Source organism: Canis aureus, chromosome 24, assembly GCF_053574225.1.
Source record: "Canis aureus isolate CA01 chromosome 24, VMU_Caureus_v.1.0, whole genome shotgun sequence".
In the NCBI taxonomy this organism is placed as follows: domain Eukaryota; kingdom Metazoa; phylum Chordata; class Mammalia; order Carnivora; family Canidae; genus Canis; species Canis aureus.
Genome location: NC_135634.1, coordinates 9,831,723 through 9,858,036, shown reverse-complemented (window position 1 = coordinate 9,858,036; position 26,314 = coordinate 9,831,723). Strand labels below are relative to the sequence as shown.

The 26,314-nt window shown below is 38.5% G+C and overlaps 1 protein-coding gene across 1 annotated transcript in view; it reads left to right on the top strand.

Annotated features, from left to right (window-relative positions):
* B3GLCT (beta 3-glucosyltransferase) overlaps positions 1 to 26,314 on the top strand; it is a 238,226-nt gene that overhangs the window by 44,376 nt on the left and 167,536 nt on the right. Inside the window, exons 7-9 of the mRNA XM_077868187.1 lie at positions 6,966 to 7,102; positions 19,653 to 19,716; positions 24,992 to 25,111. Coding sequence (XP_077724313.1) covers positions 6,966 to 7,102; positions 19,653 to 19,716; positions 24,992 to 25,111 — 321 coding nt within the window. The remainder of the gene's footprint in view (positions 1 to 6,965; positions 7,103 to 19,652; positions 19,717 to 24,991; positions 25,112 to 26,314) is intronic.

Here is a 26,314-nt window from a genome sequence, read left to right as displayed (position 1 = left end):
TGATGATGTGGATGGTACAGAATGGCAGGGAGAAAACAGACCATTAAGGGAGCAATGAAAAGTGAGAGGTCTTATAGTAAGGGAAACATAGGGTGCTGTCAAAGCACATAGCAGGCCATCAAACCTTACCTCTGAGGGTCACGATAGGAGGTGATCTTTAATTTGAGTCCTGTAGGATGAGTAAAAGTTAATAGGAAAGAGTGTTTTAAGCAGAGGGAACAAAGTTTGAAGAGGTGTGGGGGTAAGAAGAGGTGCATCTCATATTAGAAGTTCAGTGCTACTTTCTGTATCCTTCTCTTTCATATTTTCAGATTTTATTTTGGGCAGATGTGATGTAGCAATTGGATCTTTTATTTCTAAGTTTCTAGAACTGAACAGAGTACTTAACACTTAATATGTGGTCAATGAGTTTTTGTGAATGACTGATTAACCCTGTAATGTCCGCTTTTTTGCTGGGCTAGCCCGTGTCTCAGGAGGATGCCCTAGAGATATGTCGAGAGTAATCAGGCTATTCATTTCTCTTGGAGAAGCCCAGGTTATACCCTGATCACCATATGGAATCCTTTAAGCTTGAAATAAGTAGACTTGGGCCCTTTCAGGTACCACTGGACACCTGCCCTACCCCTTTTCTGGTGTCCACTCCAGAACTAAATCAGGTTTATTGAGAATGTGGAGAAGGAAAGGTGGCTTCTGGGTGCCTGCTTGGTTGTTTGTTGATGTAGATAAATAATGTTGAGTGACAGTGATCATTCTCAAATACTGGAAAGTGTGTTACCTTAACAAAGCCACTGGTTTTGATGTTCTTTAAAAACTGTTAAGAGTCCATTATGATTTCTCTTTATGCTTTTGCTTTCTAGAAAGATACAGATATAATTGAATGAGAAGGTTGTTAGATTAAAAAGAAAAATCCTTCAAAGGAGAGAAGAATTATGAATGTGTCTTATCCCATCTTTTCAGATGATGCTAACCAGCATCTATGTACTTTGGCCATGTTTTGTGTAAAACATTTGTTAGGCTGTTATGTTTCCTTTTGACTTGAGAAAAACTCCCAAATCCTTTTTACAATGTAGGAGTTTTAATCTCCTTCTAGTGTTCATTTCACCTGGAGATTATTTTTCCATTATCCATATAGCTCTATTTCTGTGCAGAAGATGGTGACTCACTGTGCTTTTTAATGAAAATTGGAATGATAAATTTAAAAGTTCAAAGCAAGTTCATGAAAAGCAAGTACAGAATAGAGGTAAAATGAGATGTTTTCCCCTCCTTTCTGAGCTCAACCTTTAAAAAAAAAAATCAAGGATGCTTTATTTCTTTTGAAACTAGCATTAGGAAATAAAGATTACATAATGTTCAAGTTAGCTCAAACTAGTGTGCTTCCCCCTCCCCCCCACCATTTGAAATTTTAGAAACAAGGTATAAAGTAATACTGGCTTTGATAGAGATACAATAAACTATATTCAAATAATAATAGTGTAGTATGTTAGAATATCAATCTTTTTTTTGGATTCTGATTCTTTTTCCCTTCAGTCTGTCGTTCTTACTGATGCAAATTTACATTGTTACACAGTATTTTAAATGGAAAATTTAAATCCTTATTAAAGTAGTCATCTTTGTTAAACTGCCTTTCTAGGTGATTTCTATAAATTTCTTATCTTGCCGAAGTCTTTCTTTTTTTTCCCCACTGTATGCTTTTAATATAAGTGTGCGGGATCCCTGGGTGGCGCAGCGGTTTGGCGCCTGCCTTTGGCCCAGGGCGTGATCCTGGAGATCCGGGATCGAGTCCCACGTCGGGCTCCCGGTACATGGAGCCTGCTTCTCCCTCTGCCTGTGTCTCTGCCTCTCTCTCTCTCTCTCTGTGACTATCATAAATAAATAAATAAAAAAAAAACGTAAAAAAAAAATATATATATATAAGTGTGCATTTGCTGAAATGTATTGACATTTTAATAGAGGTAAAACACAGGTGCTGGTAAAGAGTATTCTAAGATACTAGTAGAACATTGTCTGAATTGTTATTTTACAGTTTATCTTGATTGTAATTGTCTTAATTACAATTATGTAATTGTTTTTATTATATATTAAGAAAATTGTTAAGAAGGATGAGGGAATGCCTCTTTCCACAGATTTTGTATAAATTTCTCCCTTAGTTTATTTTTTTATTTTATTTTTTTTAAAGATTTTATTTATTTATTCATGAGAGACACAGAGAGAGAGACAGAGACAGAGACAGAGACATAGAGAGAGAAGCAGGCTTCCTGCAGGGAGCCGGATGTGGGACTCGATTCCAGACCCCAGGACCATGCCCTGAGCCAAAGGCAGACAGACGCTAAACCGTTGAGCCACCCAGGCATCCCTCTCCCTTAGTTTAGATAATAACCCCTTCCCCTCCAAATATTGGAAAACAATCTTAACAATCTTAATCTATTCCTTGGGTAATAGCTGGACACTGCCACTAGGAGTTAAAACATAGAAACAGGTTCTGCATAAAATTATGTTTGCAGCAGGAAATTATAACAGTGAAGGATTAGCGAGCAATGTACTGAAAATCTCCTGCGGCATTTTTTTTTAAACAAGCTATATTGATATTGTATGTTAAATGTGATGATTTTCATATTCGGTAATGTTTAGCAGTTTGATAAAGTCCTATCTTACTGATTTTTTTTTCTTACTGATTTTTTAAAAAGATCTTGAATTTCTCTCTTAAGCCAAAGCCATTTACCTTATAATTATCCCCCTTGCCCAGTGATGATTTAAAATATCCATAAAATATCAAGAGAATCATGATGTAGCTCTATACCCTAAGTGCACAGTTGTATTGATGGGTTGCACACAGGTTCAGTTATGACCTCTCGGTGAATTGACCCAAACTAAGGGTCTGGGAGGTATTTGGGACAATTTCACAATCAGAAGAGAGAATATGTTGTCCTGCCTGTTTTTTTATTTTCTGATCAGGAACAGGGAGCGTGTTGGTGATGGTTGGATAATAGAGAAAATATGCAAAACTTTTAGAATTTAGGAAGCTTGATTGAAATTACTTATTAGAGAAACTTCTCTAACAGGGTGGTTGCCATTTGAAGCTCTCCTGGGCTTGCTCCATTCATTTAACTAGTGAGCACTTATTACATGTTAGTTATTCTGGTGGGGATATAGCAGTGAGCAAAATGGACGGTTTCCCTCCTAAGGAGGGGGATGTTCTCGTGACAGGGGAGATAGGCAAGGAGCAAAAATGCAAACAGCATCTGATGGTAGTAAGAGCGGAGCACAAAAAGAATGAGAGGGATAAGGGATAGGTTGGGGGTGGGCTTACTATTCTGTACAGGGTATCAGGTCACTTTTGAGCAGAGTATGAAGGAACCCAGGGAGTGAGCCATGTGCTCCCTACTCCTGTACCAGACGGCTTACTCCATACCTCTACTTCTCTAATCAGAACCCCACATTCAACATATACAAGACTGAACTCTTAATGCGCCTTTCAAACCTCTCGCATCTTTAGTCTTCTTCATCTCAGAAATGGCAGCACGGTCTATCCAGTTGCTCAGAGAAAAAAACCTATGACTCATGATTGATTCTTCTTTTTCTCTCAATCCTATGTTGGCATATCTCATTGACTCCACCTCCAAAATATACCTTCTTCCATCCTCTCTCCATGTTTATTACTGCCTTTCTGGTCCAGGCTACCATCATCTCTTGCCTTGACAATTATTAGAGTCTCCTTGCTGGTCTCTTGGTTTCTACTCTTGCCATCCTAGTAATCTAGCCTCTTGGTAATTCAGATCATACCACTCCTCTGTTCAGAAACTTCCACTGGTTTCCCATTGCAACTAAGATAGTTTCACTAGATTCAGCATTTTAGGTTGGCAGTGATTTTCTTCTATCACTGTAGAGATGTTCCATTGCCTTTTACATTCTATTGTTTCCATTGAAAATCCAACCATATGTCTTATTTTAATTCCTTTAAAAGAAATGTGTATACCCCTCTCCCCTCAAGCTACTTTTAAGATTTTCTCTATCTTTGGTCTTTTCAACCAACATATACCGCTATGTGGTTTCCTCTGTACTTTATTGGTATTTATAGAGCTTTTTGAATCTATGGCTTGGTGACTTTTGTTAGTTCTGGAAGATTCTAAGCCTCTATTTTTTCAAATGTTGATTCAGTTCCATTCTCTTTCTCTTCCTATTCTGGCCTCCTAATTTCATATGTTTTAGACCTGATTCTCACTGTTTCTCATATTGCTTTAGTGCTCTTTTCTCAATTTTCCTCCTTTTGTTTTCTTTTTTTTTTGTGTGTGTATCACACAATAGTGTTTACTGACTTACTACCTTCCAAGTCACTAAGCTTTCCTTGTTCTGTGTCTAATATCCTATTGAATTCCTAAGTTTGGTTATCACATTGGTCAGTTTTAGAATTTCCATTTGACTTTTTTTTATTTTTCTAGATCTTTGATAAAATTCTTCATCTTTTTACCAATTTCCTTAAATATATGAATTCTACTTATTTTTTTAATAACTGCAGTACTTATCTGTGTGTATCTTTCTATTTCTCATTTTTCTCTTTGCTTTTGTTCTGGTGCTGTTTCTTGGCATGCCTGGTAATTTTTTGCTAAATGCCAGATAGTTTACATGAAAAAATCAAAGAGGTTGTGGATGATATCGGTGCCTACAGGAGGATTTAATATTCTTCTAAGTTGTAGACCTTGTTTAGGTAGGTCTATTTACAGACTGCCCTTACTTCTAGACCCCTTTCTTCCAGCAGACCCTGTATATGGGCCTTGGGCTCCCCAGTACCCCTGCTGAAGACTTTGGTCAGCAGTTAGCCTCTCTCCTGCTCCTTTCCACTTGGTTCTTGATTCTTTTCTATTTTTTTTCCTTCCCAGGCTAGGAGTTGAAAAGAAATCACATGCAGAATTTGGGGCTCACTTTTCTGGATCCTCTTAAATCTGGATCCTTCTAAGCCTCTTAAATCCTTAAATATCTTCTTGGCAACCTCCAGCTCCAACCCTTCTCTCAGTCCAGCAAGGCTGTGGAGTCCCAGATGCTGCTTTCTGTGGTGTGCCATTCTCTGCTATGGGAACAACTGGTAAATTCCTTGAAGGTAAAAAGAGGTGATTACAGTGTTCTCTTCTCTTCTCTCTTGGATATTTGCCCTCATCTACTATTTGTTTTTGGTTTCTGATGCCCTTAATTATTTGGTTTAAGTATTTTTCTCCAGCTTTAGTGCTTGTTCTCAGTGGGAGAGCCAGTCTGATCCAGGCTATTCTGTTGTGGCCAGAAGTGGCAGCCTTCCACTGCATTTGGAGTAAAGTCTACATTGTTCCCCACTGGCATCTGAAATCCACCCTGGGCCGTCTCCTGTCTGTCTCTTTTATACCATGTTTCCCCATATCCAGTATATTCTACCTCATTGGACTTCTTTTTCCATCAAATGTATCAAGCTTGTTTTCACCTTGGGACTTTGTAGTAACTGCCTTGATGGCTCTTCCCCAGATTTATACCTAGCTGGCTCCTTGGTATTGTTTATTCTCAGTTCAGTTGTTAGCTCACGAGAGGTTTCTCTCTCTTTCCAGGGAAGTCCCCAGGCACTTGGTTTTATTTTTATCCTAGCATACTGCAGTCACCACCTGACCCTACTTTACTGATTTTCTATTTCCCTGCTATTGTGTAAGCTACGTTCCCACCTGGTGTGGGATAAATGTCAAATGTGAATTGATAACAATAATAAATGTTAATCGAATGAATGAATAAATAAATAAGATAGACACTAATTCTGGAAAGAATTTTTCAGATTCTCCTTTGTAAACCTCAGTAGGGCATAAAGGAACACTTGTTTTCTTTGCCTTAATAGCATTTTGGTATGGAATTTTCTGTAAAATACACTTTTATATGACTATGGCATAATGATGACTAATATTTTGCTCATCTTGTTGATAAACTAAATTACTCTTTGTAAAGATTATGTCATGTTCATTATCATAGAGCATTAATTATGTTTTTGTTAAAATTCTTTAGAAAGTAATAACCCATGCTAATTCTATATCACCCAGAGAACTTAATTAGCTAAAATTAATGATATGACTTTGTTTTGGGTCATATGTGAAATGGCCATTTCACATATGAAATGAAAGAAAGTGACATTTATTTATTTTCAGTTTTTATTTTTTTGGATATACATTCAAAATACATTTTACTTTTATTTATTTTATTTAAATTCAATTAATTAACATATAGTGTATTATTCATTTCAGAGGTAGAGTGCCACTGAGTGATTCATCAGTGTTTATTTATTTATTTATTTTTAAAGATTTTTTATTTATTTATTTATGAGAGACACAGAGACAGAGAGAGACAGAGACACAGGCAGAGGGAGAAGCAGGCTCCATGCAGGGAGCCTGACACGGGACTCGATCCCAGGTCTCTAGGATCACACCCTGGACTGAAGGTGGCGCTAAACCGCTGGGCCCCCGGGGCTGCCCACACTCAGTGTTTATCACATCACATGCCCTCCTTAATGTCCATCACCCAGTTACCCCATCCCCTACCCCCACCTCTCCAGCAACCCCAGTTTGTTTCTTTTTTAAATTATTTTATTTATTTATTTATTTATTTATTTATTTATTCCCAGTTTGTTTCTTATAGTTAAGAGTCTCTTATGGTCTGTCTCCCTCTCTAATTTTGTCTTATTTTTCCCCTCCCTTCCCCTATGATCTTCTGTTTTGTTTCTTAAATTCCACATATGAGTGAAATCATAAAATTGTCTTTCTCTGATTGACTTATTTCACTTAGCATAATACCCTCTAGTTCCATCCAGGTTGTTGCAAATGGTAAGATTTCATTTTTTTGATGGTGAAGTGATATTCCAGTGTGTGTGTGTGTGTGTGTGTGTGTGTGTGTGTGTGTGTGTGTGTGTTGTGTGTGTGAGATCACGTCTTCTTTATAAGAAAGTGACATTTTATATCTTTATTTAACAGGAATGGTTTTTAGGAAAAGCATTACATGATGAAGAATCTACAATAATTCACCATTATGCCTTTTCTGAAAATCCTACAATTTTTAAATATCCAGACTTTGCTGCTGGCTGGGCCCTTAGTATTCCACTTGTAAACAAGTAAGAACTTATTATAGACTTTGTGTGCGTGTGTGTGTGTGTGTGTGTGTACGCGTGCATGCACATACAGGTCAACTTTTATTTCACGGAGTATGGTAATTGATGGATCTCAAGTGAGTTTTGCTGCTGGAGGCAGTGTGTGGTAGAGTGGGAAGACCTGGAGCAGGAGTCAATATCTGAGATTCTTGCTTCTGCTCTGTCACTTACTAGTTCCCTCAGACAGATTACTCAACCATTCTTTATTTTCTTTTCCTCACCTGCAATACAGTGAATAAGAAATTGGGGGCCCAATGGGAGGGCATATAAGTACTCTGAGAACTCTACCTCCAGAGGTGTTATTACTATTATTAATGGATCTAGTTAGCTATAAGTATGCCTTTGATCATCAGTAAGAAAATGAATCAGTAAACACGCCCAGGATGGGAGTTGATGGCAAATTATGTATGTCGATGTATATGTTTCAACAGAGGCCAGACAAGAAGGACAGTTACCAGAGTCTCTGTAGATATCCATACCTAGCTATTTGTGTGTATAATTGCAATAATGCTTTTTTCAATGTGAAAAGTAAAGGTAATTAAGTTGTAATTCAGGAGAAATATGATTGTTGACAGACTCTTAATTCAAATGCTTCAGGTTAATTATTATGTTTTTTTTCTTTAGGGAATGGAAAGGTGATAAAACATTTGTGTCCTTTATATCATCAGAGATGGAAGGGCTTCTGTTATTTATTACATTAGATACACTGTTTCTAGGGTTTTGAGTCTTGGGAAACTTGATAGCCGATTGTAGAAATACAGCATAGTTGTACCTTGTCATTTGTGACTAGCCGACACTTATTGACTACTCCTTTGACATTTGAAAGTTTTTACAATGTAAGACCCTGCTTCCCAATGTAGAATCCAGAAAAGGACAACAATAACACCTCCATGTTGTGTAGCCTTCCTTCCCAGTAGACAGCAGCTACATGAGGTAAGCTCTAATAGGTTGATGCACTGTGTAAAATCGTTTTTGGGAACTGAGTTATATGGAGAAAGAGACAACATATGCTGGTCCATTTGACTTGAGAGGTCATATTAGAGGAGGGGTCATTTGGAGGCTGGCAGCTAAGAATAGCTTCCTGATGATGGCTGAGGCCACAGCTCCTCGGCTACCCATTTCTGTAGTATAAATCTGGAGGTTGTCCTTGGAGTCTTAGCCTAGAATATCTTTATTCTGATTTTCCAGTAATCTGTGAGATATTATATGTATTAATGAGTCTACTTTGTGCTTGAACTGGCCAGAGTGGATTCTGTTATCTCCAACTAAAATGTGTGTTGGACCCATGGACCCATCCTGAGAATACCAGGCAGGGATGCCCTGCCCCCAGCCTATGCCAGACATGCCTAGGAGGGCCACACACTCTCTCTGCTCCATTCTTGGAAGGGTTGGGCAGGAGGGGAAGGGGAACTAGAAGAGAGAGTTGTTATTCCCTTCTTACCCTACACTGATTTGCCTGGCTCTGCTCTGCTGGAGTGAAGGGAAGATAATTCTGTTTCAGTAGCCCAGGGTCATCTTTATTCTCAAATTAATTAAGCTTGGGTTTGCTGTAGCTTGAAGACCAGGAGCCCCCAGGACGCTCTCTTCCCATTATGTCCAGAAGCGTTATGTTTGGGCCCAGTTCAGCTACCTCTGTTCTGTCTGGACTCTCCAGAGCCATGAGTGGCACATCCCAGCCCTGGGTTGTTCCTTGTGCCTTACAGATTCTCACCCTGGCAGTAGCCTTCCTCTGGTCTGTCCTCACTCTCTATACTTAGCTTCATAGCCCGGAATTATGTGAGCTCACTTCTCTACAGAAGTTCTGGCGGTTCTGGTTTCTCTGACTTGGGGGTTATAAGCTCTTCCTAAGTCTACTTGTCTTCCATTTTCTGGAGAAACAAGTCCCTTGATAGAGGGACAGGTACAGCTATAATTTGTGTTGTGCAGTACTCTGAGCACAGATCCCACCTTCTTCTCCCAAGGTGGAAGAGAAACCCACGGACCTGCAAAGACCCCATTCAGTAAGCCTGGAATATAACTGTCTCTCTGAAGCCAGCATAACTCCTTTCTCCATTCTTCCCTTCTGATCTAGGAGGCCACTCATCCAGGAAACAAATCCTGTAGTTTAGAAAGTTTCACTTTTTCCATCCCGCATCCAGCAAAGACCTTGGAGGCTCCCTAATGCTGGATACAATTCACATTTTACTGAGTTCAGTGTGATAAGGAACTTAATTATTGCTTTCCTTTTGACTTTTAAACCAAGTGGATGGAAGTAATCTGTGTTGGACAGATCTTTGACTCCTAGCATCCGCTTAAAGGACAGTGTAGCCTAACTCATTGCTTGGCAGCCAGGCAGTTCTCTTCTACAAAACCTCTTGGGTCTGTGAATTCTGCCTTCTGGCTTCACTGCTTATAAGCTGGAGAGGCAGCCAAAGTTCCGGCAGGTTCTGTTGGCTCTGGCTTATGCTTGTCTCATAACTACCTCATGTTCACTATATGACTAACTGCCAGGGGCTTTGTGAATTGGGGCTGCAGTTTCTGTACTAGCCAAGGTATTCGTCTTATTGAGGGGAGACTGTGTTATGGATGACTTGGTGTTCCATAGATGTCACACCAGCCATGCTTCTCTTCTTGTCATCTTTACGAAGTCATTGAAAACATCTATTGATAAGTGTTGCTTACTGTCTTTATGGTCAAGCTTAGCAATATTTTCTACTGAGATATGGGAGAGGACTGAGGGCTTCATGTCATTGTGGTATGGTATGTAAGGAACTTCATATGGGAATTGGGGCCAAAAGACTAATCTTTTGTATAAGTTTCAAAAATTTCCAGCAGTTCACCCATAACTCTGGCATGATAGAGGAATAAGGCACCAGTTAACCTTCTGCATTCAGTGTCATCTGATTTCATAACACTGAACGATTTCCAACAGACTGCACAATGTTTGTAGTTAATTAATATCCATGGTCTTCTCTGTGCTTCTCCTCCCTTTTTCTGCAAGCAAAAACAATCCTGTTGAAGATGCTGGTTCTCAATCTCTCATGCTTAGTACACAGCCTCCTGAAACCACATACAGCATCAGTTCATCCTAAATTTGGTTCCCTTTATTGATTTAAGGCAAAAAGGGCTACATGTTTTGTTTGTTTTTTGTTTCTTTGTTTATGTTCAGCAGTGGAGAACCTCTCTAACCATGGAATGTAAGTGCTATTCCTCAGTCACTAGTTGGATCTTATCTGATTGAAGTTGGTTGAGTCAACTTCAGGCATATACTAAATCCTGAACCATTAATGGTTGCAGGGAATTTCAGTGCTTTGGTTAGGTTCAAACTAATTCCGACCCTGAAGCCCATTTGTTGGGCTTAGTAATTAATCAAAATAAAAAGTCTCTTTTAGGGCAGCCCGGGTGGCTCAGCGGTTTGGTGCGGCCTTCAGCCCGGGGTGTGATCCTGGAGACCTGGGATCGAGTCCCGCATCGGGCTCCCTGTATGGAGCCTGCTTCTCCCTCTGCCTGTGTCTTTGCCTCTCTCTATCTTTCATGAATAAATAAATAAATAATCTTAAAAAAGTCTCTTTTAAAAATTTTTTTATTTAAATTCAATTAGCCAACCTATAGTACATCATTAGTTTCAGATGTAGTGTTCAGTAATTCATCAGTTGCGTGTAACACCCAGTGTTCATCACATCTCATGCCCTCCTTAATGCCCATCACCCAATTACCCCATCTCCTCACCCACTTCCCTCCAAGAACCCTCAGCTTGTTTCCTAGAGTTAAGAGTCTCTCATGGTTTTTCTCTCTCTCTGATGACTTCTCCTTCAGTTTTCCCTTCCTTCCCCTATGATCCTCTGTGCTGTTTTATACTCCACATGTGAGTAACACCATATGATAATTATCTTTCCTGGTTTGACTTATTTTGCTTAGCATAATACCCTCTAGTTCCATCCACATTGATGTAAGTGGTAAGTATTCATCCTTTCTGATGGCTGAGTAGTATTCCATTATATACGTGTGTGTATACACACACACACCACATCTTCTATATCCATTCATCTGTCCATGGACATCTTGGCTCTTTCCAGTTTGGCTATTGTGGACGTTGCTGCTTGGACATTGGGGGTGCAAGTGCCCCTTTGGATCACTACTTTTGTGTCTTTGGGGCCTAGTAGTGCATTGCTGGGTCACAAGGTAATTCTATTTTTAAGTTCTTGAGGAATCTCCATACCATTTTCCAGAGTGGCTGCACCAGCTTGCATTCCTACCAACAGTGTAAAAGGATTTCCCTTTCTCTGCACCCTCACCGTTTGTTGTTTCCTGTCTTGTTAATTTTAGCCATTTTGACTGGTGTAAGGTGATATTTCATCGTTGGTTTTGATTTATATTTCCCTGACGAGAAGTGATGCTGAGCATTTTTTTCATGTGTCTGTTGGCCAGGTGTAGGTATTCTTTGAAGACATGACTGTTCATATCTTCTGCCCATTTCTTGACTGAATTCTTAGGGTTTTTTTGGTGTTTGAGTTTGAAAAGTGCTTTATAGATCTTTGATACTAGCCCTTTATCTGATATGTCATTTGCAAATATCCTCTCCCATTCTGTAGGTTTCCTTTTAGTTTTTTCAGTTATTTCCTTTGCTGTGCAGAAGTTTTTTTTTTTTTTTTTTTTTTTTTTTTTATCTTGATGAAGTCCTAATAGTTCATTTTTGCTTTTGTTTCCCTTGCCTTTGGAGATGTGTCTTACAAGAAGTTGCTATGGCTGAAGTCACAAAGGTTGCTGCTTGTGTTCTCCTCTAGGATTTTGATAGATTCCATCTCACATTTAGGTCTTTCATACATTTTGAGTTTATCTTTGTGTATGGAGTAAGAAAAAGGTCCAGTTTCATTCTTCTACACGTGGCTGTCCAATTTTCCCAGCACCAGCACCATTTACTGAAGAGACTGTCTTTTTTTCCATTGGATATTCTTTCCTGCTTTGTTGAAGATTAGTTGACAATAAATTTGAGGGTCCATTTATGGGTTTTCTATTCTGTTCTAATGAGCTGTGTGTCTGTTTTTGTGACAGAACCATACTGTCTTGATGATCACAGCTTTGTAATACAGCTTGAAATCAGGCATTGTAATGCCTTCAGCTTTGGTTTTCTTTTTCAACATTTCTTTGGCTACTTGGGGTCTTTTCTGGTTCCATACAAATTTTAGGATTATTTGTTCCAGCTCTGTGAAAAATGTTGATGGTATTTTGATAGGGATTACATTGCTCTGAGTAGCATAGACATTTTCACAATATTTATTTTTCCAATCCATGAGCATGAAATGTTTTTCCATCTCTTTGTGTCTTACTCAATTTCTTTCATATGCATTCTGTAGTTTTTAGAGTACAGATCCTTTACCCCTTTGATTAGGTTTATTCCTATGTATCTTATGGGTTTTGGTGCAATTGTAAATAGGATCGATTCCTTAATTTCTCGTCCATCTTGTTAGTATATAGAAATGCAACTGATTTCTGTGCATTGATTTTGTATCCTGCCATGTTGCTGAATTGTATGAGTTCTAGTAATTTTGGAGTGGAGTCTTTCAGGTTTTCCACATAAAGTATCATGTCATCTGTGAAGAGTAAGAGTTTGACTTGTTTTCTAATTTTTTTTTTTAAGATTTTATTTATTTATTCATGAGAGACACAGAGAGAGAGAGAGAGAGTCAGAGACATAGGCAGAGGGAGAAGCAGGCTCCATGTAGGAAGCCCCATGTGGGACTCAATCCTGGGACTCTGGGATCACGCCCTGAGTCAAAGGCAGACGCTCAGCTGCTGAGCCACTCAGGCATCCCTTCTTTTCCAATTTGAATGCCCTTTATTTCTTTTGATTGTCTGATTGCTGAAGCTAGGATTTCTAGTACTATGTTGAATAGCAGCAGTGAGAGTAGACATCTCTGTCATGTTTCTGACCTTAAGGGGAAAGCTTTGTTTTTCCCCATTGAGAATGATACTCACTGTGGGCTTTTCATAGATGGCTTTTATGATATTGAGGTATGTTCCTTCTATCCCTATACAGTGGAGAGTTATAACCACAGGATGCTGTATTTTGTCAGATGCTTTCTCTGCATCAATTGAGAAGATCATATGGTTCTTGCCCTTTCTTTTTTTAATGTGGTGTATCATGCTGATTGATTTGCAAATGTTGAACCACCCATGCAGCCCAGGAATAAGTCCCACCCAATCATGGTGAATAGTCCTTTTAATGTACTATTGGATCCTATTTGTAGTATCTTGGTAAGCATATTGGCGTCCATGTTTATCAGGGGTATCTGTCTGTAATTCTCCTTTTTAATGGGGTCTTTGTCTGATTTTGAGATCATAAGTTAATGCTCACTTCACAGAACAAGTTTGGAAGTTTGCCTTCCATTTATATTTTTTGAAACAGCATCAAAAGAATAGGTATTATTTCTTCCTTAAATGTTTGGTAGAATTCCCTTGGGAAGCCATCTGGCCCTGGACTCTTGTTTTTTGGTAGGTTTTTGATTATTGCTTTAATTTCCTTGCTGGTTATGGGTCTGTTAAGATTTTCTCTTTCTGGGCAGATGGGGTGGCTCAGTGGTTTACCGCCACCTTCAGCCCAGGGCCTGATCCTGGAGACCCGGGATAGAGTCCCATGTCAGGCTCCCTGCATGGAGCCTGCTTGTCCCTCTGCCTGTGTCTCTGCCCCTCTCTCTCTCTCTCTGTCTCTCTCTCTCTCTGTCTCTCTCATGAATAAATAAGTAAAATCTTTAAAAAAACAAAAAGATTTTCTCTTTCTTCCTGTTTCAGTTTTGGAGGTTTATAAGTTTCCAGGAATGCATCCATTTCTTTCAGGTTGCCTAATTTGTTGGCATATAGTTGCTCATAATATATTCTTAAAATCATTTGTATTTTCTTGGTGTTGGTTGTGCTCTCTCCTCTTTCATTCATGATTTTATTTGGATCCTTTCCCTTTTTTTTTTTAACGATTTTATTTATTTATTCATGAGAGACACAGGTAGAGAGGGAGGCAGAGACACACAGGCAGAGGGAGAAGCAGGCTTCATGCAGGGAGCCCGACGTGGGACTTGATCCCTGGTCCCTAGGATCACGCCCTGGGCTGAAGGCAGGTGCTAAACCTCTGAGCCACACAGGGATCCCCCTTTCCCTTTTTTTTTGATACATCTGGCTGGGGGTTTATAGGTCTTATTAATTCAAAGAACCAGCTTATAGTTTTGTTGATCTGTTCTATTGTTCTGGTTTCTGTTTCATTGATTTCTGCTCTAATCTTTATTACTTTTTTTCTTCTGCTTGGTTCAGGCTAGATTTGCTGTTCTTTATCCAGCTCCTTTCAGTATAAGGTTAGCTTGTGTATTTGAGATTTTTCTAATTTTTTGAGAGAGGCTTGTATTGCAAAGTACTGCCCTCTTAGGACTGCCTTTGCTGTATACCAGAGGTTTTGAACAGTTGTGTTTTCATTTTCATTAGTTTCCATGAATCTTTTTATACCTAAAGGATATTAATCTTTTTAATTCTTCTCTAGTTTTCTGGTTGACCCATTCATCTTTTAATAGGACACTCTTTAACACTCTTTAACTAAATTTGAGTTTCTTCCAAATTTCCTCTCGTGATTGAGTTCAAGTTTCAAAGCATTGTGGTCTGAAAATATGCAGGGAATAATCCCAATCTTTTGGTATTGGTTGAGGCCTGGTTTGTGACCCAGTATGTGATCTGTTCTGGAGAATTTTCCATGTGAACTTGAGAAGAATGTGTATTCTGTTGTTTTAGGTTGGAATGCTGTGTATATGCCTTGTGAAGTCCCTCTGGTCCAGTGTCTCATTTGCCTGGGTGGAGTTGATCTGCCCTTGTTTCCTTATTGATCATCTACTTATATGATCTGTCCATTGTTTATATGATCCGTCCATTGCTTTGAGTGGGATGTTGAAGTCCCCTACTATAAATGTGTTATTTTCAATGTGTTTCTTTATTTGGTTATGAAATTTTGGTTATTAAATTAATTTGGTTGATTAAAATTAAATTAATTTGGCTGTTCCTAAATTAGGAACACAAATATTTATAATTGTTAGATCTTGTTGAGCTGACCCTATAAGTATGATATAGTGTCACTCTTCATCTCTTACTAGTCTTTGGTTTAAAATCTAATTTGTCTGATATGAGGATTGCTACTCTAGCTTTCTTTTGAGGTCCATTAGCATAGTAAATGCTTATCCACCCCCTTACTTTCAGTCTGGAGGTGTCTTTACGTCTAAAATGACTCTTGTACACAGCATTGATGGGTCTTCCTTTTTTATCCAATATGTCTTTATGTCTTTTGATTGGAGCATTTAGCCCATTTACAGTCAGAGTAACTATTGAAAGGTATGAATTTAGTGCTATTGTATTACCTGTAATACAATACAGGTTTTATTAAACAATACCCTGTTTCTGTAGATTGTCTCTGTTTCTTTCTGGTTGATATTACTCTTGGGCTCTCTCTTCAGTTACAGCATCCCCCTTAATATTTCTTGCAGGGCTGGCTTGGTGGTGACAGATTCTTTCAGTTTCTGTCCTAGAAGCCCTGTATCTCTCCTTCCATTCTGAATGACAGCCTTGCTGGGTAAAGTATTGGATAAAGTATCCAATATTTTATCCAAGCTAAATAAACATGGCTGCATGTTTTTTTCATTTATTACCCTGTATATTATCATGCCAGCCCTTTCTGGCCTGTCAGGTCTCTGTGGATAGGTCTGATGCTGGTCTAATATTCCTACCCTGTAGGTTAGGAACCTGTTGTCTCAAGCTGGTTTCAAGATTTTCGCTTTATCTCTGAAATCTGCAAGCTTCACTATTATATGTTGGGGTGTTGATCTATTTTTATTGATTTTGGGAGGAGTCCTCTCTACCTCTTTAGCATGAATGCGTGTTTCCTTCCCCAGGTTAAGGAAACTCTCAGCTATGATTTGCTCAAATATATCTGTGGCCCTCTCTCTTTTCATCTCCCTCAGGGTTTCCAGTAATTCAAATATTTTTCATTTTATGGCTTTGCTGATTTCTTGAAGCCTCCCCTCAGGGTTCATTAGTTGTTTTTCTCTCTTTCCTCAGCTTCCTATGCATCAACTTGTCTTCTATGTTACTTAATTCTGCCTCATTTACCTTAGCTGTTAGAGCATCCAGTTTAGACTGTATCTCAAAGCATTTATAATTTTGGCTTGATTAGGTATCATTTCTGCACTAAGAGATTCTCTAGTGGGTTTTTTTTTTTTGCTTTTTCCAAACCCAACTATTAATTTTATACTTATCCTGAATTCCATCTCTGACATTTGACTTATATCCATATTGATCAGATCTGTGGCAGAGTATTACCTCTGGTTCTTTCTTTTGTTGTGAATTCCTCCTTCATTTTGTCCAGAGAAGAATGGATGATGAACAAGTAAGTACTATCAAGAATATCAACTAAGACCCAAGTGAAATACACTAGACAAATCCCAAGAGGTCAGAAACCAGAAAAAAAAAATGAAAAAAACAAAAAGAGAAAAAAAAAGTGTATATGGGGGTAACAGAGAATATCATCCCACAGGGTGGACAGAATAGGGTGATCCACTTGATCCCGAGTGAATTTTGGTCTGTGTGTTAGAAGATACTACATACCAAATTGTAAAGAAAGCAAAACTTATGTATATATACAAAATTAAAATTGAACAGTGAAAGGAAGCCAAAATGAAGAATATATCTATAAAATGTAAATGTAAAAAACAAAGAGTTGATAAAATAAGAAACTAGTTGAAATGGGAAAAAAGAAAAAAAAAGGAAAATTTTAAACTGAAAGATAAGTGAATTGTGAGAAAAAAACCCATGAATTCTATATATTATTTTCCCCTAGTACTGGAGTTTTACAATGCTGTGTGGCCTGTACATTTGCTGTTCACCTGTTCTTCCAGTTGGTCTTCTGGAGGAGGGGCCTGCTGTGCTGATTCTCAGGTGTCTGTGCCTGGGTGGATTTGCCCTGCCCTTTGCCAGGGGCCTGGGCTCAGTGTAAGCTGTTTTTGGTTGCTCTGTGTGGCTTTTATTTCCTCAAAGGTTTCTGTGCCTCTTTTAGAGGATTGAAATAAAAATGGCTGCATCCTGATCTCCAGCCCCAGAGCTGAAAGATTGCAGTGCTGTCTCTTCAGTGAACCCTCAGGAATAGATGGTCTTCACTGGCTTACAAATGGGGCTGTAAAACTCAGTGGAACTTCTCCTAATGTGGAGTCGAAGGGGCCCCCTGCCTGTTGCAAGTTTCCAGGCTTGCTGATTGTGTCTTTAGAGCTTGTGTTTTGGGACATGACTTAATGTCTTCTAAAAATAGAAAAGCTGAATATCAAGTGTCATATTTGCCAGGAACTGAATATTTGATGAGGAAATATTTTATCTGAGTAATTAGAATTTCTGACCTTAATTTTTTTTTTTTTTTTGGCATTGTTGGTTACTGAAATTAGCATTTGGAGAACCCTCGTGCTATCTTGTTGTATAGAAAAGAGAAACCTAGTGCCCACTTTTAGGACTTGCTTTTTAAATTCGGTAGATGCCCTGCACACTTTTAGGACTTGACCACATTTGTAAGTTGACTGACTTAGGCTCAGGGTGTTAGAGGCAGACTTGTCCATGTGACCTTGATGCTGAGGTAACCATCACTTAATGTTATAGTAGACCTCATGAGCTGCCAGGCACATCCACTTAAAAATGTCAGTGTATGTCTTTGTGTGTCTTTGAATTAGTCATTGTCCATCTTAATGAAATTCTGTCCGTGCCCCTCTAAGGTCTCCCTCAAATACAAATGTTTAAGAATTGAATGAAAAAGAAACTTAGAGTAAAAAAATTAGAAAGCATGTTGAGGGTAACAAGGCAGAAGTATTTATTGCCTAGTAAAAAAGGGGCCTGTGATGCACGGCCATCTAACAACGGACGCCAAAACCACTGGGTTCCCACCACAACTCCGTGCCCCTGGCCTGTGGCAGGAGGTGCAGGTTTATGATTTTCTCTGTCTTTGGTATCTGAATGTGGTCTGATCAGATTTTGAAGACACTTGGCATAAGTCCAGATTCCAAAATTACCTTGATTCTGTTTATTTATAAAAACTGACTCTAACTGAGCAGGCTTCAAATGGGATGAGAATCCACGCCAGGGCCGATTTTTTTCTCTTAACATATATTGGGAGTGTGTCTGAGAACGTTGTCTCTTTATGTATCCTCACCCACTCCTCCTGAAAAATCTGTGGGCTGGTATTGAGCAGGAATGTGACTGAGATTACCTGGGCTGCTTTTGGAGCTACCTGCCCCCAAGCTTCATTAATAATCTACACCTGGACAAATACTTTAATACTAAACTTAAGTGATAACCTGTGTCTTTCTTCCTTTCCTCTAATTAAAAGTAAATTTTAAAAGAAATCTTTGTGGTTCAACTAGGCTGAAAACTCAGTAAAGAGTTTGAAACTTATTACTACATTTCCTTTTAAAACCACTATTATATCTTTATAGTTAAAATATGTGCTAGGGGGTTTGTAATAGAAACCAATGGTCTAGCCTGTAGCCCTTTGATGGATATAGAACCGTATGGCATTTCAGTGGTCTTGGTATGTAAGTCTACCTCCTGCAGCTTGGAATCAAAGAATATCTTGCCCTCATTTATTCAGGCAGCTCATTGAGTGCTCCTTTTGGCTAGGCGCGGTGGCAGTGCTGGCGATACAAAGACTCCATAGCACAGAGAGGCACGTATACACAACAGGATGTAACATGTTTGATAAAGTTAATGGGGCTTGCTTCCTATTCTAGGAGCAAAGGAATTTTCCATTTATGCCGGTGGGCAAGTCTGGCAACCTTCTCCAGGAGAGGCACCCTTGAGTTTGATCTTGACCAAAGGTTTGCCAAGTAAAGGTTGGGTGTGAGTGTACTAGGCAGATGTACAGCGAGAGACACCAGTGGGCAGGTATGTGCTGTGGGTATAGCATAAGTAGGTAGGGTAAGTATGGAGGAGTTAGGGGACAGTGGAAGGACTCTCATCGGCATGGCAAGAAGCCAGTGAAGATTTCTTTAAGCAAGAAAAGGACTTGAAATGTTTTTTCTTTCCAGAAATCATATGCTTTCTTCCCCTAAAAACACAAACTACAGTTCATTTGGATTATGAAAAGGAGGAGACTAAAAAGTAGCAACTTTTTTTTTTTTTTTAATCTTTTCTGTCTTCTTTCTCTGTCAGGAGTCAATATACTTTCAGGAGTCAGTAAACTTTGTGGCTTTGTTTTTAAGGCATTTACTGTATTGTGTTGTAGTTTATCTTATTTGCCAGATGTTGAAACAATGCTACATTTGCAAAAAAGGCTTGCCTTCATTTCCTGCTCAACAAATAACTCCATTTTCACAGGGCTTTGCCTCAAGGAAATGTGAAACTCTTAATTTTATCTTAAAATGTGTGCTTTTAATCTGTTTTCAAACATTAGAAAGTCTCAATGTGTTATTCTTGTTCAATGCTTCTTCTGATTAAGAAAAAAAAAAAAACGCCACCTCAAATTGTATCTATTTTCTAGGCTTACCAAGAGGTTAAAGAGTGAATCCCTGAAATCCGACTTTACAATAGACTTAAAACATGAGGTACGTCATGGCTTTTTTGTTAAAAGTCTTAGTAATCAAGAATCCATGTATTTTGATGTAAAAGGTGTTTTTTATTCCCTAACAGTGTGCCCTCCCCCAGTGCATCTATACATCTTCTCCCCACCAAGGTAATTCTTCTCCCAAAAATTAGGTCTTTCTCTGTAAGCTCATTTTAATCATGTAGGTGGAGAAGGAGCAGTGCAAGAGATTGCATCTGTGATTCTTAATATTTGTATTTTTTTAAAGCTAGGTATACTGGGTGCAAAGGTGGATTTCTAAAAACATGCAAAACTGCCATTTGCTCTTATTTGGTACTTTGGTTGTACACATGTCTTGGTCATGTTTCTGTGCTTGACCCTCTGGGGCAGAATTGAGCCAGTTGGTCCCAAGAGGCAGCCATGGCATACCAGTTGAGACCCGAGCTTCCTTGGTATTTAGTGGACATCTGTGACCCACCATCCTGAAGGCAGGTGGCAGGTGTCCCATCATTAATCATTACTGAATCATTGTTAAGAAGATTTCTTTGTGGGTTTCATTCACAAGCATAACTGACTGCCTAAAACAGCCCCACCTTTCTCTGCAAGAATCTGTATCTTAGGACAGCTAGATCGGTCTTGACATGTAACTCAGTCCAGCAGTGCTGGCAGCCTGCCAGGAGCAAAAAGGGCATGCACAAGGCTTTACCTTCTTGGATGTTTGCATGTAAGGAAATAGTTCATTGGAGGAGAAATAGACATGTAAAAATCATTCCTCCTCTCCATAGAGAGGAAAGAATGACTAATCAAAAGCACAGGTCTGCCTAGATATTTTTGAAGAAGATTGAACTTTTTGATATAGATACCCAGGTTCGGGAATCTATTAGACACTAAATACATAGAAAGAGTATTTCTAATTTATGTGAAAGGTATGAAGATCAGTCAAAATATCTATGATGTAATCACCTGGCTTAAGAGCTGGAACATCACCTCATGTTGAAGCTAACCTGAATGTGACTTTCCTTGTCCCTTTCACTCTTACTAGTAAACATTTTCTTGAAATCTCTCTTCCTTTTCTTCATATTTTACAGCATATGACTGTATCTCTGAATAACATATTATGCAATTTTGCATCCTTCTGGACTTCATATAAACAGAATTGTACCATGAGTATTGTTCTAACTTGAAACTCATCCATGTTTATCTGTGCAGCAGCTCTAACAAACTTATTTCCACTTTCTGCTTCAGTCTCTCCTATGGCTATGCCAGTTTACTTATTCATTCTCCTGGTGGTGGGCTTCTGCATTGCTATGGGTTTCCTGCTATTACAGTCATTACTTCTATGAGGGTTTTTTTTTTCTTTCTTTTCTTTTTTTTTTTTTTTGTTTTTAATGCGCATCATGATCATTGGCAGGAGTTTCTCTAGGGCAGAGACTTTTAAACTTTTTTTTTTGTACTGTGATCCACTTTAAAAACTACATTTTTCTTTGTGACCCAGTATATTTGCATCTGTTGTTATTGTGTTACTGATTTCTAGCTTAATATTATTGTATCTATATAACAGTAATTAGGAATATTTTTAGGCTTATGTGGTAGCCTGGTTCATGTTAAATTTTCGTGAGTAGAGAAAAAGATATATATGCTATAATTTGGGGGGTGTAATATTCTCTTTATTAAAGAAGAAATAGATTTAATCGAATAAGTTAATCTTCCTTCTCCTTGTTCCCTCCTTCCTTCTCTCTCTCCCTCCCTCCCTTCTTTCTACTTTTGTCTGCTTGATCTATCATTTATTAAGAGAGGAATGGGAAAATCTTCCATAATAATGGTGCATTTGACAGTGCTTCCCCTTGTAACTACCAACTCTTGTTTTTTCTAGTCTGACATTGTATTTTTTTTTCCGACATTGTATTAATTAGATGCATGTAAGTTTAGAATCTTTATGTCTTCGTATGAAATCATCTTTATCTCTTGTCATGCTCTTTGCCCTTGCATGTATTTTGTTGCGGTGATTATGTCTATGCTAGCTTTCTTTTAGTATTTGCTTCATAATTGTCTCTCATCTTTTTCTTGGAACCCTTTTGTGTCCTCTTTTAGATGAATTTCTCTTAGGACTATCTTTTTTTTTTTTTTTCTCTCAGTTTGCCAGTCTTTGTCTTTAAACCAGGTAGCAAAATTTACACTTACATTGAACACAATTACCATTATATTTAAACTGATTTCTAACACTTCATTTTATCCTTCCCCCCATTTTCTCTCCGGAACTTTTTTAAAAAACTTCCATACTTTCTATATAGATTATTTTTTGTTCTTTCTTTTTCCATTTTTTCCTCCCCTGCTATTTTGGAAGTTCAGTCCCCATGTTTGTACCTTACTGGTTATTTTAAATATTTTAACATGCATTCTTAACCTGACAATGGCCAATTAATTGATGTCCTAAAAATTTGGCAGATGTAGAATAGTTGAACTCTGATTATTCCCCTCACAATTTATATGATCTTTGTTGTCTAGTATTTTTGTTCTCTTTTTTTAACTCCTCCAATATTACCTTTATTTTATGCAGTTCATAGTCTGTATTAGCTTAACCGTATATTTCCCAGTGTCTTTGCTTGGTATCCCATCTAACTTCTAAGACCTGCTGGCTGGGATAATTTTTTTGGACATTTTTAAAATTCAAATTCAGTTAATTAACATATAGTGTATTACTCGTTTCCGAGGTAGAGTGCGACTCAGGGATTCATCAGTTGCATATAACAGCCAGTGCTCATGACATCAAGTACCCTCCCCCTTAATGCCCATCACCCAGTTACCCCATCCCCTCACCCCTACTCCCCTCCAGCAACCCTCAGTTTGCTTTCTAGAGGTAAGAGTCTCTTATGGTTTGTCTCCCTCTCTGATTTCATCTTATTTTACTTTTCCCCTATGATCTTCTGTTTTATTTCTTAAATTCCACATATGAGTGAAATCATATGATTTGTCTTTTCTGACTGACTTATTTCACTCAGCATAATACTGTCTAGTTTCATCTAGGTCATTGCAAATGGTAAGATTTAATTTTTTTTATTGATGGCTGAGTAATATTCCATTGTATTCCATACACACACACACACACACACACACATACACACACAGTATCTTCTTAATCCATTCATCTGTTGATGGACATCTGGATTCTTTCCTTAGTTTGGCTACTGTGGACATTGTTGCTATAAACACTGGGGTGCATGTGCCCCTTTGGATCACTATGTTTGTATCCTTTGGATAAATACCTAGTAGTACAATTGCTGGGTTGTTGGGTAGCTCTATTTTTAACTTTTTGAGACACATCCATAGTGCTTTCCAGAGTGGCTAAACCCAGAAGGGATCATTTTTATTCTTCTGAGGCACATCTTTTAGCGTTTCCTTCAATGAGGTGGTAAATTCTCATCTTTTTTCCTTTAAAAACATTTATGTTAACTTTGTTCTTGAAACATAGTTACCATGTGTTTACAACTCTGGGTTGTCAGTCATTTTCTGTCATCACAGTGGCCTTACTGCACTGTGTTCTGGCTTCTGTTATTGTTGTGGGAAATAAAAATGGTCTTACATGGCTACTTTGTAGGTATTCTGGCATTCTCTCTGTCTGCTTTTAAGATTGTCATTGGTGTTCTGCAATTTCACTATGAGATGTCTAGATGTAGATTTTTTTTTTACCATCTGCATAGGATTCGCTGATTTTTTTTTTAAAGATTATATTTATTTATTCACGAGAGACAGAGAGAGGCAGAGGAAGAAGCAGGCTCCTGATATGGGACTCCCAAGATCATGCCCTGAGCTGAATGAAGGCAGACTCTTAACAGCTGAGCCACCCAGGCATCCCACTGACCTTTTGTATAATAGAATTGTTATGTAATTTTCAGAAATTCTCAGCCATTGTCTTCTCAAGTATATTCTCAACCCCCATTCTCTCTGTTATCTCCTCCTGGATCTTTCCAATGGTGTGCTTACATTCTGAATTTTTCTCTTACATTTCCCACCTCTGTTTTTGTTGCACTGCATCTCAGACAGTTTAAGAGCTTTCATCTTTTAGTTCATTATTTTTTATTTACCTGTGTCTAATATGCAGGTAAATAAATTTAATTTTTAATTTAAATTTAATGCTTATCCTAACCATTAATTTTTTTCATTTTAATTATTTTTTATTTTTAGAAGTTTAGTCCTTTCTTTCTCAAATTTGCTTATTTTATATAATCTTTGAAAATAATTTTTTGCTGAAGCTTGAAAGTTTTCTCTTCTTTATGAAATCATATTAAACATAGTAATTTTATAATCTGTGTTTGATAATTCCAAGACCTGCAGTCTTTTAGGTCTGATTATGTTGTGTCTGCTGGCTCTTGATTGTCAGCTCACATCTTTGTGCTTTTTGTGATTTTTCTCTGAGTAGTCTTGCTTAGAACTGTATCTGTGGTAATCCTTTGAGCCCTACAGTATGGTGGGAGTTCCCAGGAAGGGTTTACATTTGCTTTTCCTGCTGCTACAGGGTTATGTTGACTTGGGGCTTCTTTGAATTACTGTTTGAAGTGTTTTGGACCATGTTGGTGACACAAATTAGGGAAGCCTGGGTTTTGATTACAAAATCTCAGAGAAAATTTAGAGATGATTTTTCCCCTCTATCTAGCTCCAAAGTCCCAGCTTTATGTGGGGGTTGCTCTTAGACATCTCTCACCTTGGGTACATCATAGGCTTTATTTTCTTAACTCTTATCAGAAACTCAGCATCACCAGAGTTCACCTTCCATCTACTGAGTAAAACTACCCTTGATGCCCTTTTTCCCAGGCTCTTCCTTTTGTATATTCTTCCTCATAAGTTCTATACTTCTGTGGCACTTTAGCAATCCAATTAAAATCATTTTAAAGATATTTTATCCAACAGTTTTAGATGTTTTCAGCAAGTCAGTTAGTCAAGGTATGTAGGTACTGTACTATACTGTAGAAAACCAAAATCATGGTAATATTTTCTTTTATCTTTCACTGCAACGCTTTAGAAACCTTAAAATAGCTTCCCTGAAATTGCTTATGACAACTCTGGAATTGTTTGGCAGTCAGAATATGGATTCTTGTTAATGAAAGATTAGATTGATCAATGTGAAGTTACTATTTTTATAAGTAAAAAAAAATCTGTTGAATATCGTCAGATTGATATGCTTCTGTCTAAATGCCCTATAGAAGATGTGATCTGCTTTTCTTTGAGATATTTTGTACCTTCTTACACTTGTGGTATTGGCAGTGAGTTCTTTCATTTGCTGCTGGCTCCTGTCCTGACAGATTGCCCTCTACATCTGGGACAAAGGCGATGGGCCTCCCCTCACTCCAGTGCCTGAGTTTTGTACAGATGCTGTGGACTTCTACTGTGCTACCACCTTCCATTCTTTTCTACCACTTTGTGTAAGTAATAGAAAAAAAACTTTCTTGCATATCAAAGGAAAATCTACCTGCTGTGCATAACGTTGTCCTGGCACTTTAAGTATATACCGAAAAGAACTCAACATTTCTTATGTGCCAGGTAAGAAGTTTTTGTCACATTTCTACTAATAATAGTCCTAATCAGGGAAGCACTGTTATTACCCTATTTACACACAAGAAGAGAGGGGCACTGAGAAGTGCTTGTTCAAGGTCACACAGTGAGTCTGGGGGAAGGGGAAGTGAGGACTACAATGGCAGAGACTCACTCCAGAGCGTCTGTGCAGAGCTGCCTGCCACAGTTCTTTAGAGTCAGTGTGCCTGGAATCATTTCTCTTGTTGATGATACAGCATGTGTCTACTGGAATATCTATTTCATTTCCTAGAAGAGTGATTTCAGACATTTCCTGTTATATCTAAGCTTTCTCCTCAAGCCCCTCTCTGCTCAGCTGGAGACCTTGGTTTGATCTCATCTGACACTGTCCAGCAGAACTTTCAGGATGAATGTACTTCTTATGGCATAACCTTGGTCCAGTCCCCAGGATGAGCCTGAAGACCCCTGAAACTCACTAGGTTGTTAACAGTTCGTCCTCAGAAGGGAAAATATATTCATCACCCTCAAAGATTGTCTGTTCTTCTCAAGGCAGTCATACAGAAGTCTGTGGGTTGCATTTTCAAAGATGAATATATGTACACACACACACACACACACACACACACACACACACACAAACACACTGCAGTAATTGGAGAGAATCTGTAATGTTTGCTAAGTTCCTGAGGGGGAAAGCCTGTCTCTCTAGATATGATACTTACTTGTTCTTTAATGCTCTTCTTGACCCCTAATGGGGTCAACCTCCTAGTGTCTTGAGTAATGTGACAAAGCTGTGGTTAGATGTCACTATAAACTGGCTCTAGATGTTTGAGTCATGAAGGAATGTTATTAGAGGCCCAAGACAGATGATAAAGGGGTCAGAACACCCCATGAAGCAGTCTGTGGCCTCATGTATAGCTGTCCACAGGCTGTGTGCCCCTTTCATGTGCGTGGTCAGCTGGGGCTAGGCCAGCACAGGGCTCCTAATTGCCCTTCCTTCCCTGCACCCAAGTGTTTGAAATAACCCTATTTTTGTCAGAAAATAGAATGTTACTGTAGGCTAGACTTGGGTAGACAATAAAGGAGCCATAGAA